Here is a 15118-nt window from a genome sequence, read left to right as displayed (position 1 = left end):
AACTTGAGAAACCTGTATGCATGTCAGTTAGAACTGGACATGGCCAACAATAGACTGGTTCCAAATAGGGAAAGGAGTACATCAAGGCTGTATATTGTCACCCTGCTTATTTAACTTATATTCGGAGTACATCATGAGAAATACTGGGCTGGAGGAAGCACAAGCTGGAATCAAGATTGCCAGGAGAAATATCAATCACCTCAGATATGCAGATGACACCACCCTTATGGCAGAAAGTGAATAAGAACTAAAGAGCTTCTTGAGGAAAGTGAAAGAGGAGAGTGAAAAAGTTGGCTTAAAACTCAACATTCAGAAAACTAAGATCATAGCATCCGGTCCCATCGCTTCATAGCAAATAGATGGAGAGAGAATGGAAACGGTGACAGACTTTATTTTTCCTGGGCTCCAAAATCACTGCAGATGGTGACTGCAGCCATGAAATTAAAAGATGTTTACTCCTTGGAAGGAAAGTTATGACCAACCTAGACAGCATATTAAAAAGCAGAGACATTACTTTGCCAACCAAGTTTCATCTAGTCAAGGCTATGGTTTTTCCAGTGGTCATATATGGATGTGAGAGTTGGACTATAAAGAAAGCTGAGTGCTAAGGAATTGATGCTTTTGAACTGTGGTGTTGGAGAAGACTCTTGAGAGTCCCTTGGAATGCAAGGAGATCCAACCAGTCCATCCTAAAGGAGATCAGTCCTGGGTGTTCATTGGAATGACCGATGCTGAACCTGAAACTCCAATACTTTGGCTACCTGATGTGAAGAGCTGACTCATTTGAAAAGACCCTGATGCTGGGAAAGATTAGGGCAGGAGGAGAAGGGGACAACAGAAGATGAGATGGTTGGATGGCATCACTGACTCAATGGACATGAGTTTGAGTAAATTCCGGGAGTTGGTGACGGACAGGAAGGCCTGGCATGCTACGGTCCATGGGGTCACAGAGTCAGACATGACTGAGCGACTGAACTGAGGGCCTCAAAATTGTAAACTTCTTTAAGGCAAGGCATGCCTTACTCACCCCCGGAACCTGGAGTACTTAACAGTATAAAGAAGTAGTTAGAAATTCAGGTCATGGAGTCAGATAAGGGCAGATTCTAGGCCCAGCGTTGTTTCCTTACTAGCAGTATAACTTTGGGCAAGTTATTTAGCTATTCTGTGCCCCAGTTTGTCTACCTGAAAAATGAGATTAGTTTCCTATCAAATATGATGGTAGGAAGGTTAAGATAGAGCACATAAAGCTTTGCACAGAGCCAAATTCAAAGTGAGCACTCAAGTAAGGTGAGCCGTCGTTGTTAGTTCACTATCTTAGGGAAGCAGGGGTTCAAAATGTCTGCTGAGAAAATCCCCTGGCGGTCCAGTGGTTAGGACTCAGCACGTTCACTGCTGAGGTCTGGTTTCAATCCCCGGCCCAGGAACTAAGAATTCCACAAGCCGAGCGACACGGAAAAAAAAAAAAAAAAAAAAGTGCTGAATTACCAAAGATCAGATTTTATTCTCAGCTCTGTTCAAAGCCTTCAAAAAATTTCTGCTTTTTTCCCTTATGGTAAAGAACTTATTAATAGTGGTTTCCTATGTAACTGCAAGAGGAGGATAAATTCATTTTAAAGGCATATGTGAGAATAGAAATTGATGGACAGCTAGCGACAGAGAATGGGTCTTTCTTAACATCTTAAGAGAAGAACTACACCCACAAAGAATGAGGTAAGAGTTTGGGATTATGCCCAATATTGAAAAAATTCAGTAACTATTGAGAGGAGCCCTTTTACACAGTTAGAACAGAGTACCATCCAAGAGAAACCCTCTGACCCAAGATAAGGAATAACACAAGCAGAATGACTAATATTAGCAGACTGCATTCAGTCTCCTTATGGCCATCTAGAACTGAAAAAACTATGGGCAAATGTTTATCATCCTTACTGTTAATAATTATTACTTTGCCTATATAGTCATTACTTAAATATGACAGAATAACTAAGGGTCCACAATTCATACAAACACAGCAAGATAGAGACAGAAGATCCGAGCTGAATTCTCCAGCACGCTTCTTCACAAAGGCATAGTTTCTGCTAAATACATGAGTCAAAGCAAAGGAACAAGCAATACCACAAACTCAATTTTCTCATTGCAAGGGGGAACACCCTTTGTGGATTGGTTTTATAGAGTCTCAGAATTTTCAGTTTGGAAGAAATTTTACAAGACCCTATAGATTAACTTCCAATCTACAGGATCACTATCCTGGTCACTGGATTAAAAAGGGAGAGAGGGAGGAATACATACAGGGAGGAAGAGGTTCAGGGATAAATTCAGAACCTGGCAACTCATTACTTACCTAATTCTGTGTCTCCTCTCAGGCTGACTTCAAACCATGAACAGCCATTGGGTGGGAGCTTTTTGCCGCGTATAGAGAAGCCATACTGTAGCCAAGGCCTCAATGGGTTCATTCTGTCTTCAATAATAACTCGAGTACTACCCTGGAAACTGTGTGTTAGATAATCCAGACCCACACCCAGGACTGTGATTTACACAGCATTCTTAACCGGTTACCGGGATAAGGCCATATGCTACACAGTCATTGTGGGCCAATGGACATCTTTCTGAACGTTTATTGGAAGGCCCAGTAGGTAACCCACTTTGTTATAAATGTTCAAATCAGGATAAAGGATATTCAACACATGACACTCCGTAACAGTATTAAGTGAATAAAACGGGTGTTTCTTCCCTCGCTAATTTCTTTGCTGCTAAATTTCCCTGATGAAGAGTTCTCCATTGGAACTTCCCCTCTTCCCTCCCTTTCAAACTCCTCCCTCCCACAAAACGGAACATGTTTCAAACTACAGAAGATCTCATAGGCTAATGAGTGAAAAAAGACATTTACTCCCTCGGGAAGGTTTGAAGCATCACAGCATTGCCAGTCACAGGAATAAATTGGGAGACTGGAGCTCCAGGTGCGTTGCACCCCAGGGACCATAAAACAAAGTCGGAAACTAAATGCCGTGAGAATGGTCTGAATAAACTGGGGCGAGAGTCCTTGAAAGGGAAGTCATCTCTTCTGATAGGAGTGCTGAGGGAAAACCCAACACAGAAGATGGAGTCTTCCTGGGTTTAGGGAGGCATAGGACTTTGGTAGGTAAAGATAGCATGAAGTAAAGATCTATTGTTGATGTGGAGGTTTTTAAAGTGTAGATCCTGGGCTTGCAACATCAGCAACACCTGGGAACTTGTTAGAAATGCAGATTCTAGAGTCCACGCTTGCCCTGTTCAATCAGAAATGAGTCTTAGCATTCCGTGGTTAGTAAGTATCCATGTGACTCTGGTACATACCCTTGTTTGAATTTCAATGATCTAGATTTAAAACTTTGAATCTGGAGTCAGTGAACTTAATTGAGGAAAGCAATACATCTTTATTTTCACTAACCTCTAGCTGATACTTAATATTCTTTTTCCAATGCAGATGTGGGCAATTAACTGCTGTGATAACAATTAGGACAAATGCAAGGTCCTGTTATTTATAAATGAATCTATAAATACATATGATATCACAGACTTTAAAATATTTTTATAATTGTATTTTAATATAACTGTTTTCCTTTGTAATTCTGTGTATGTAATTTGAGGTATTAAAAACATTCTGAGAAAGTGTCCATCAGACTTCACAGCCAAAGAGATCCATCCCATTGTACAAAAAAAATTAAGAATTCCTAGACTAGAACGAGTCTAGACAAAGAAACTGAGCAAAGGCTAAGAGGTAAGAAAATACAGGGCAGAGCCCGTTCTCTACTTTTTCCCTCCCATATTCCATTTTAACTGAACTGTGAGAAAACAGTGAAGAGAAAAAAAAAAAAAGGCAGGACAAGGATCAGAGCACGAGAAACCCCATCAAACCAGAGTTTTAAAATAATTGCCTGGTGAAGGTAAAAAGGATGGCCTGGAACACAAAGAAACAGAAAATGAGAGGCTAAATTTCTAATACAGACTTGACTAATAAAAGCCCCAAATGAAGGTCAAAACGGAAAAAGGAAATGACTGTGAAAGTGCTCTGAAGGTTTAGTGTTGAGTATGACAGAGAGGAATCAAAGACGACCCCAAAGTTTAAAGTGAGGGTCACTGGAACAGAAGTCTACCCAAGAAAAATCAGGGAAGCCAAGGAGAACAAGTTTGGGAAAGAAAAGTGCTAAGTTGCCTATAGGATATCCAGGTGAAAACACTCAGTATTTAAGATCAGCCTTCTCTGGTGGGTCAGTGGTCAAGAATCCACCTGCCAATGCAGGAGATGAAAGTTTGATCCTCTGGCGAAGGAAATGGAAACCCACTCCAGTACTGTCGCCTAGTGAGTCCCACGGACAGAGGAGCCTGGTGGGCTACAGTCCACGGCGTCACAAAAGAATCGGACATGACTTAGTGACTAAAAAACAACAATTTATTTGAGGTCCTAAACTTCAAGACATATTGCACTTCTTGAATAATTTATTTGGAGCTGGTAGGTTTCAGCTTAATCTTTTTTGGATCTCTCTGACGTCTGAACTTTCTAAAAAGGCTCTATTAAAAGTAGCGTTATTTCAAAATATTTCAAGGGTTTGTCACCAACAGAGATTTTTACCCTGGGATGCGTGGACCCATAGGAGCTTCCATGAATCCTTGAAATTAAAAAAGAAAATGTTAAGAGACACGTGTACCCCAGTGTTCATCACAGCACTGTTTATAATAGCCAGGACATGGAAGCAACCTAGATGCCCATCAGCAGACGAATGGATAAGGAAGCTGTGGTACATATACACCATGGAATATTACTCAGCCGTTAAAAAAAATTCATTTGAATCAGTTCTAATGAGATGGATGAAACTGGAGCCCATTATACAGAGTGAAGTAAGCCAGAAAGATAAAGACCATTACAGTGTACTAACACATATATATGGAATTTTAAAAGATGGTAACAATAACCCTATATGCAAAACAGAAAAAGAGACACAGATGTACAGAACAGAGTTTTGGACTCTGTGGGAGAAGGCGAGGGTGGGATGTTCAGAGAGAACAGCATTGAAACAAGTATATTATCAAGGGTGAAACAGATCACCAGCCCGGGATGGATGCATGAGACAAGTGCTCGGGCCTGGTGCACTGGGAAGACCCAGAGGGATGGGATGGGGAAGGAGGTGGGAGGGGGGATGGGGATGGGGAACACATGTAAATCCATGGCTGAGGCATGTCAATGTATGGCAAAAACCACTACAATAAAAAAATAAATAAATAAAATTTAAAAAAAAGAAAATGTTGTCATCATGGACAACATGATGCCCCCCAAATTTAACATTTTCTGGGAGGAAGAACATACATTAGTACAAACTCAAAGGGATGTGACCCTCCCTCCTCCTCCCGAAACGCTAAGGAATAACTCCCTAATCATCCTTCTAAACACCCCAGGCACGGGAAGCGCTGTGGTCTGATGGGGAGGAGGCACAAGCCTCAGAACAAACCATAAAAGCCTCTAACCCGGCAACGGCCAGACGCCAGTCACTGGGGACCGGTCCTGAGTCAGGAACAGCTCACCGCGCAGTCACCAGGTGAGAAGAGAGTTTGGAATTTCTTGGTCAAAATTCAATTCAAAATTCAAGGACAGTAGAGCTTCTGAGTCAGTTCTTGAACTAAATCTTGCCCGAATACCTGTCTGTACAAGAGCAGTCATCAAAGCACACTAAAAATGCTAAAAATGGTCATTTTGGTGATAATTCCTGCACTGCTCAACTTTCCACTGTCCAGGAGAAGCCACACTACACCGGTGTCGCCAGGACAGAAACAAAACCTCAGGTCAGGAGCTGTTGCCCTCTGCTGGCTACTTCCAAGTTACTCTCACTCCCAACCTTCTTGCCACCAAATGAAAGGTTTTGCAATTATGTCAATTTCAACAGAGCCTTTCTAGGGAGTTCAGACACCAAAGAGATGCCCCCCAAATTTAACAGAAATCTATTAGTGTCAAAAAAAACACAAAAACCCAAACAAAACTCATAATACCAAAATATCGACAATGTTATTAAGTACCTACAGCATTGTCTCACGTTACACATTTTGGGGGCTTTAAAGAATCTGCCTGCCAATGTAGGAGATGCAGGTCCGACCCCTGGGCTGGGAAGATTCTCCTGGAGGAGGACATGGCAACCCACTCCATTATTCTTGCCTGGAAAATTCTACGGACAGAGGAGCCTGGTGGGCCACGGTCCATGAGGTTGCAAAGAGTCGGACAAAGAGCACACACACACTGGTGGTCCAGTGATTAATGTGGAGCCCTGTACCAAGATCACAGGTGTAAAGCCTTGCACCAAGGCCACAGATGTGGAGCCCTATATATACCAAGGTCATCCCCGGAACTGACCAAGCCCCACAGCAACCGTTGTCATGAGACCACCCTGATCTAAACCGGCTGGCTCCCTGACCCCATATTAGGTAAAACATCCACCCTATTACCACCCTCTAGCATCCTAACCAATCACTCCATGCCACCTTCCAGCAGGAATTTTGTCTTGAGGCTACGAAAGTTGGCTACTAGCCCGAGAAAGGCCTCAGCTCTCCCACGAGCTGGCGCACAGTTATAACAGCATCTTCTGCTCTAAGAAACTCTGTAGTGTTAGTTGCTCAATCGTCTCCAACTCTTTGCAACCTCATGGACTATAGCCCACCAGACTCCTCTGTCCATTGGATTTCCTCCCAGGCAAGAATACTGGAGTGGGTTGCCATTCCCCCTCCAGGGGATCTTCCCGACCCAGGGATCAAACCTGTGTCTCTTGCACCTATTGCATTGGCAGGCAGGTTCTTTACCACTAGCGCCACCTGGAAAGCTCCCTACTTAATTATATACGGCAGGGCGATCCCTTTTCTCCCCTTCCTGGTCCATGCCAGTTCTTCTTCCAGAAAAGCAAAAGGAAGACCCTGCAGGTAACCAGAACAATCCTACTTCTCAAACTGTTTCTTCCAAGCATTTAATACTTTCCCCAAGAAGAATTTTATTATTGGAAAATAATAAAGCATTTGACGGCTTTTCAATACTGTTAACAACTCTCACTTGTAGTTAACTGAAGTTTGACAAATCACTACAATTTTTTTTTTTTTTTTTTTGAAGCTGGGTATCTCTTCAGCTCCTGTAGGCCGTCCTTCATTGGAAGTTAATTCCCTGAGGACACAGACAAGAAACTTTTCCTCAATATCACCCATCCCTTTAAAAACGAAACAAGACCACAGCGACTCAACTTTGATGAAATGAAACTTCATTGCTCCTGGAGATTTTTGCTGATTTTCAAGCTAAAAATAACATTAAAAAAAAAAAAAAAGGTAAAGAATCTCAACCTTCTCAAGCTTTCCAAGGACAAATGTACTTGCTAAGCCAGATGGTGACAAACACATGTCTGAGAAAGTGGCCTCATTATGCAAAAGGCATAGTTGAAAAAATTATGCAAATAAGTCATTGTGTCTGCATTAACAATCTACTGTGGAATTGTATGATTCCACGTCAATTTAGTCATACACAATTGGGTCAAAAAGTTTAACTGGGACTTCTCTAGTGGTCCAGGGGTTAAGAATCCGCCTGCCAATACAGGGGACATGGGTTCTACCCCTAGTCTGGGAAGATCCCACATGCTGCGGGGCAACTAAACCTGTGCACCACAACTACTGTGCACTCCAACAAGAGAAGCCACTGCAATGAGAAGCCTGTGCACCGCAACTAGAGAAAAGGCCGTATGTAGCAGTGAAGACACCATGCAGCCAAAAATAAAGTTAAAAAAAAAGTTTAATTGGCATGTCCAGACTGCATCAATGAGAGTGTAAAATAAGGTCACATGGATTTATTAATACCCATTTTAAGAAAACCTCAATTCTCCATACTGTGTAACTGTAGGAATTTCAGGGTCTTGACACTTTCCTCACTGTTTCTGAGAATCAGGACCCCACCAGGTGTCTGCTGCCTTAGCCACAGGTCTGCTCCTCATCAACCCATGCTATATCTGCATAGGTTATTCACTGCTCTGTTGCAAGCCACCTCCTACACATTTTGGGACTCCCTGCTGCTGCTGCTGCTGCTACTAAGTCACTTCAGTCGTGTCCGACCCTGTGTGACCCCATAGACGTCAGCCCACTAAGCTCCTCTGTCCCTGGGATTCTCCAGGCAAGAACACTGGAGTGGGTTGCCATTTCCTTCTCCAATGCATGAAAGTGAAAGTGAAAGTGAAGTCGCTCAGTCCTGTCCGACTCTTAGCGACCCCATGGACTGCAGCCCACCAGGCTCCTCCGTCCATGGGATTCTCCAGGCAACAGGACTGGAGTGGGGTGCCGTTGCCTTCTCCGTGGGACTCCCTACTGGTGCCCACTCCTGATCTTTTCCCTAAGCAAATGCAGAGACTCTCTTAATTCTCTGATGACACTGCTCAGCCCAACTTTTAGGAAAGACACCTCTCAAAGTTCAGAAAGATGGAAGGGGCATTTCAACACCCGGAACACTTTAAAGCAGTACTAGATGTAGCTACTCAGAGCCCAGATACACCTCCATGTCTTTTATAACAGTGATCTTTCAGACTGAGACTCCACCACCTGGGGTATGTGAATATGCCCCAAGAAATACGAGGATAAAGGTCATTTCTAGGAAATCAATTTCAACCTCAACTTCTGTATAAACTCTTTCCCTGCCTTTGACAGGTTATGTTTTCTTTCTGTCTTCTTTAGTAATGGCTCTTCTCTTACACAAAAGCAAACTCACTTCTCACCCATAAGTTTATGTGGTGTATCAGAAGACTTTTTATGGGTCTTGAGTGAAGCACAAAATGCCCTTAATTCTGGACTATCTTTCAAAGATGCGTGTGTCCCGGTGAGCACCCTTGGAAGACAGCACACCCCTTCACCTAAAGAGCAGACACATCCACTCTGAAGGGCTGAATGATGTCCCTCCCCACAAAAGCATGTTGACGTCATAATCCCCAGTACCTCAGGATGGGAATTTATTTGCAACAGGGTCACTGGAGATCTAATTAGTTAAGATGAGGTCATACTGGAGTGGGCTTCTCTGGTAGCTCAGCTGGTCAATAATCCACCTGCAATGCAGAAGACTCCAGTTCAAGTCCTTGGTCAGGAAGTTCCCCTGGAAATAAGCTACCCACTCCAGTATTTTGAGCTTCCTTGAAGGCTTAGATGGTAAAGACTCTGCCTGCAATTTGGGAGACCTGGGTTGGGAAGATCCTCTGGAGGAGGGCATGGCCACCCACTCCAGTATTCTTGCCTGGGGAATGCCCATAAACAGAGGAGCCTGGTGGGCTGCAATCCACGGGGTCGCAGAGAGTCTGACATGACTGAGTGACTAAATGCACACACACACACATATGGAGTACGCAGGCCGTTCGTCCAACATGATTGGTGTCCTTATAAGAAGACAACCTTGTGAAGACAGACAAAATGCCAAGTGATGACTGGAGTCATGCAGCTATATGCCAAAAAATACCAGAGATTGCTAACAAAACCTCAGATGTTGGAAGGCAAGGAAGGCTTCTTCTGCAGGTTTCAGAGGGAAGATAGCCCTGCCACATCTTGATTTCAGGCTTGTAGCCTTTAGAACTGAGAGACAGTAAATTTCTTCTGTTTTAAACAACCCGACTTGAGGTATTTTGTAACAGCAACCCTTGGAAACTAACATAGTTACTGCCCAGAATAATACTTGAGCAAATGGAAGGCATGCTTATTGACCATTAAAAAAGATTTGGGTTTCTTAAGGTCAGAATTCTCTCCTGAAATGCAACGTACTGTGTGAGCAGGCATCCATCTGGACCCATCCACATTGACCCTGAGGGAACTGGGGCTCAGAGAACCAGTGCAAAAACGGGAATATTCTGGCTTTTGCTACTGCTGTAATTACTTCCTGTGTGCTGCCAGCACCCATGAAATTATGGCATGGTAACTTGTAAAATATCAGACCCCTCACAATTCTTAATATGAGGTATTACTAGAGATAAAGATCTCTGCTCACCAGAGGAACGTTTAGACAATTGCCTGCGTTAACCAAGTCACCATAAGCAGTACCTACTCATTTCATTGAAAGAGATATTTCAAATAAAATTTCTAGTATGTATGTCATTTGGTCATTAGACTCCTAGAGCTTTATGGTAATAGAACATATATATATATATATATATATATAAAATATGCTGATAAGTATTTAATAGGGTGATCAATAAGACTTTTAAGAGGAAAAAAAAACATTAGAACAAAATTCTGGGAATTCCCTGGTGGTCCAGGGGTTAGGATTCTGAGCTTCCACTGCAAGAGGCATGGGTTTGATCCCTGTTTGGGGAACTAAGATCCTGTATGCCAAAAGGTGCAGCTGAAAAAAAATTGTTTTTTAAATCCTAGAATAATTTTCTATGGGAGAAACAGAATGGAATTCAGGGAGCAATATTTCCAATTGTTACAAAGCTTATTAAGATGTTTTTAAATATAAAAATGGTAGCTATTAAGTCTATTATAACAAGATTTCACTGATTTAAAAGAATAGTTTTATTTCCAGTGTCAACATCTACAATGCATGATAAAGTATATCACCTGAGACATTTAAATGTAATGATGATGATTTCAGATTTTTAAATAAAAATCCATCAAGGAATCATGGTTTTTCCAAAATTGATAGAACAAGTTTGAAGACTATTCATTGTCTTCCTGCTTACAATCTCCTCAGCTCTGGGCCTGCCTGGGTGGTTGGAGCCAGCTTACCTCAATACCAGCACTAATCAAGCAGGCCTCATATATATCATGGTTGACTGCTGTAGGACCATTCTTGGCGTGGTTAATATTTGTGTTAGTTGCTCAGTCATGTCTGATTCTCTGTGACCCCATGGACTGTAGCCCTCCAGGCTCCTCTGTCCATGGAATTCTCCAGGCAAGAATACTGGAGTGGGTAGCCATTCCCTTTTCCAGGTGAATCGTCTTGACCCAGGGATTGAGCCTGGGTCTCCTGAACTACAGGCAGATTATTTACCATCTGAGCCACCAGGGAAGCCAGGAAGTTGATGTTTAACAGTTGTTAAATGAATATACGTTAAATACCAGCAGAGAGCCATTCATATCCTCTATCTGCTTTTGCTTTGGGGACCGACTGCTCTACTGGTCTAGCCGGCTCTGGAGTCCAAGGGTGTCCTACACGGCCAGACCCTGATACACTAAAAATGAGTTTAGCTTTCATCTAGAACGTTAATCAGCTGAGTCATTATAAATCTCGTATCAAATGAGACATCAATGTTCAAATTTAAACAAATTCAGGAATTACTCGACAGTTTCTAAGACCTGCCAAAGCTCCCAAGGGACAAAGTGAGCCAAAGTTCCCATGACTATCTTCCTCTGTGAGATCAGAGTCAGGTACCATCCTGCATGTTCCTGCTGTTGCCGCTGCCCACCCAAGCAGTTCTCTTTCAGAATGCCTCTCAACACAGCTGCCTCTCGTGGCCTCTCCCTGAGTCCTACCTTCGGGCAAACTCCTGCCTCCAGGGGCTGACATTAGGTTCTTATTGTTTAGTCGCTAAGTCATGTCTGACTCTTTGTGAACCCACAGGCTGTAGCCCGCCAGGTTCCTGTCTTTATGGAACTCTCCAGGCAGAAATACTGGAGTAGGTTGCTATTTCCTTCTCCAGGGGATCTCCCTGATCCAAGGACAGGACCCGAGTCTCCTGCATTAGCAGGCAGAGTCTGACATTAGGTACAGGGCTACAGAAAGCAAAACACATTTGCATCTGTTCATTTCCTAACATTGATATCTTATACATACCATATGGTTTTAAATTTAAAGTATCCCAGAAACAGATGATCAAAATCAGATTGAAAAAATATGCAGGCAAGTCAAAAGACTTGCTTTAATAAAGCCTCATGGATCTACAAGATATCAAGAGAAGTCTCCCAAGGAAGAAGGACATGACAAGCATATTTCTTCTGACTCATTTCCTCTGGAGAAGCAGCTTAGAATTATTCAGGCAAAAGGCCATTAAATAAATGCATTGGAGAATTGCTAAACTCTATCTACAGGGCTTTCTTGGGAAGTCACATGGTATGTTATTTCTTTCTCACTTGGATAGGGGAAAAAAATTTTTATTTTCTTAAACTTACTTAAAAGAAAAACAAAAATCAGAAGTTAATGTGATGTTTTTATATAAACTAATTACAGAAAATAGACTGAGAATGATTTTCTACCTAATAATAAAAAAATTACAGTAAAAATATGCTTGGAAAGATTTTAGTTCTGAGTAGCTTTTCTTGCTGAGTAATCCACTGGATATACACAAAACTGCTTGGCTATTTGGCTAAGACAGTTGGCTAAATGTCTTGTGTGCTCATGAAGTGGTTGGGCTTTTTGTGGTCACCCCATTAGTGTCAATACTGAACTTTTCCCCTCTATGTATTCGTTTGCAACTGCCTGGAAAAAAAAAAAAAAACCTAACTAGCTGTAAAAGCAATCAAAGTAAATATTTTCAGATGCTGCTTTTCAAAATTGGGTCAGAGACCACTAGGATACTGGCTCCCTGAAGCATGGGAAGAATTTCAGACGAGATCGGGCGCATTCAGGGTGTTATGGCCATAGTGGGAAGAATGTTAGTGGCTAAAGGGGAATTGCTGAGGAAGGTATTAGAAACTAGAGAGGGAGGAAAAAGTAGAGGAGAGGAGTTAACAGGAATCAAGAGAGAAAAATCAACTATGAAGAAGATATAAGGGAAGGCTGTAATATTTTATATGAAAGTGTCTATGGTAAGCAGAAAAAATGGCTGCTTTGATTCAGATTCAAGGTTAAAGCTAAGAGGCAAAAGGCAGAAATCCTTATAAATTCCTACACATTTCTTTACAAACTCCTCAATGGCTCTGGAAGATGCTGTACAATGCCCTATTTTAAGAACTGACAAAAGAATTAAGCGTTTATATAGCCACCCCTTTATGAGCTGTTCTTCAAGGTAACTAAAGAGTTGGAGGTGTAGTTCCTCTTTGCATATTTGTCTAATAAATGAAATTGGAATGACATATTTAGAATCCAACAGTTTTGTAACCTCTACTAATACAACCAATTTAGGCAATGCCAGGTATTAACTGTCTAATAAAACATACAACGTGTGTGTGTGTGTGTGTGTGCATGTTAAGTCACTTCGGTCATGTCCGACTCTTGGCGACCCTTTGAACCATAGCCTGCCAGGCTCCTCTGTCCATAAGATTCTCTGGGCAAAAATACTGGAGTGGGTTGCCATGCCCTCCTCTAGGGGATCTTCCCCAACCAGGGATGGAAACCCTATCTCTCATCTCTCTTACATCTCCTGCATTGGTTCTTTACCACTAGCGCCATGTGGGAAGCCCAAAATGCACAACACCTGCTACCAAAAAGAAAAAAGCAATTACTGAATCTGATCAAACATCTTGATCTAACTCCCAACATGAAGAGAAAAAGAGAACAGAAAGCATGTTAAATAATGGTTTGAGGATACCATCAGCAAAACCTTGACTGTGAAAACCTCATAGGAGAAATGAACTAAACATTTCAATCAAAAGGCAGAGACTGTCAGATACTGCTCTTTTTAATCAGTATTCTCTAGTTCTCACTACACACACTTTAAAAACAGTGATACAAATAAATGACAAGTGAGAGGATTGAAAAAGACACACCATGCAAACAGGAAACATAAGCAAGCTGGAATGGTCATAAAAATGAGGCAAAGGATTTCCTGATGGCGCAGAGGCCCAGAATCTGCCTGCAGTGCAGGAGATCTGGGAATATCCCATGGGCTGGAGAGCAACTGTATGCCACAGTTATTAAGCCCACGCTCTAGAGCCTGGGAGCCCTAGAACCTGTGTTCCACAACAAGAGAAGCCAACGCAATGAGAAGCCCTCGCGCTGAAACGAGAGCGCAGGTGCTGCTCGTCACAACTAGAGAAAGCTCATGCAACTATGAAGATCCAGCACAGCCAAAGGAACTATTCTTAATTTTTCTTTAAAAAAAAAAAGAAAAAAGAAGAGGCAAAAGACTTCAAAGCAAGGAATGGAAATAAAGTGGGAAGCTTAAAAAAAATAATAAAGTGGGAAGCTTTATAATGATAAAATGCTTAATACACGAGAAAGAAAAACTATAAATGTGTATGGGTCTGATAATAGGAATACAAAATGCAGAAAACTGACAAAAATAAATCCACAGTCACAACTGGAGATTTTAATTTACCCTTCTCGATAACTGATAGAGCAACCAGACTAAGAAATATCAGTAAGAAAACAGAAATGAAATGATGTTTCCACCAATGATAAAAATTTGGGTAAGAACCACAAAGATTCTAAAATAAGTAGAGCAGGTGGGTTGATTAGACATTTATCTGCCACCTCTTCTAAACTAGTTCTTTAAGTACCATTCAAACTTAATGTCTTAAGTACAGGTTTGTCACTAATATGAAGAGAAAGATGAGAACAGGAAAGTTTAAAGAAACAGTGGTTCATCTTTTATTTTGACAGCGTTCAAATTCAAGTAAGTTTGCAAAGCGTTTTTTACATGCGTGATCTCGGCTCATTCTTACACATCCTTTGGAAAAAGCAGACCATATTTCCTTATCCCCATTTTACAGATAAGGAAGTCAAACTCAGAGGCCAACTTGCCAAAGAAAATTGCAAGTTGGCTGTTAGATCAAAGGGTGAACTTATGTTGATGATCACCTGAGTGACTCTACTGGGAGTGAGGTTGAAATAACTATTTTCTCTCTTCAAAGCAAATTTTCTCTAGTATCTTCGAATGTACAGAGCATTATAAACAGGATATTGGCTCTTGGGTTAAGAATTTAGCTTTAGTGTCACACTCCCTAAGATGACACAGTCAGACACCAGGTTGGACCCAAAGAACAAAATCATAAATGTTCACCCTCTGTCCAAACAACTTTCTGGAATGAACACTCCTTGATGGGCTTGTTGGCAAACTTGGTAAGTGTTCACTACACTTCTGGTCACCTATAAACATTGGCCAAGTTGTGGTTTAGAAACATATTTCAAAGCAAACGGTCTACAGAAAATATGAGCATTTACTCTTTCCATTAGCACAGCATGGGGCTTGCCAGATAGCTCAGTTGGTTAATAATTTACCTG

At 41.8% G+C, this 15118-nt stretch overlaps 1 protein-coding gene across 1 annotated transcript in view; it reads right to left on the bottom strand.

The window, feature by feature from the left end:
- Positions 1–10580: 10580 nt before the first annotated feature.
- KICS2 (KICSTOR subunit 2) overlaps positions 10581–15118 on the bottom strand; it is a 30071-nt gene continuing 25533 nt past the window's right edge. Inside the window, exons 4-5 of the mRNA XM_065934717.1 lie at positions 14562–14564; positions 10581–12028 (exon numbers count right to left, since the gene is read on the bottom strand). Coding sequence (XP_065790789.1) covers positions 11958–12028; positions 14562–14564 — 74 coding nt within the window. The 3' untranslated portion in view covers positions 10581–11957. The remainder of the gene's footprint in view (positions 12029–14561; positions 14565–15118) is intronic.

This window comes from Muntiacus reevesi, chromosome 4 (genome assembly GCF_963930625.1).
Source record: "Muntiacus reevesi chromosome 4, mMunRee1.1, whole genome shotgun sequence".
Taxonomy (NCBI): domain Eukaryota; kingdom Metazoa; phylum Chordata; class Mammalia; order Artiodactyla; family Cervidae; genus Muntiacus; species Muntiacus reevesi.
The sequence above is the reverse complement of the archived record's forward strand: the minus strand, read 5'-3'. Positions and strand labels throughout refer to the sequence as shown.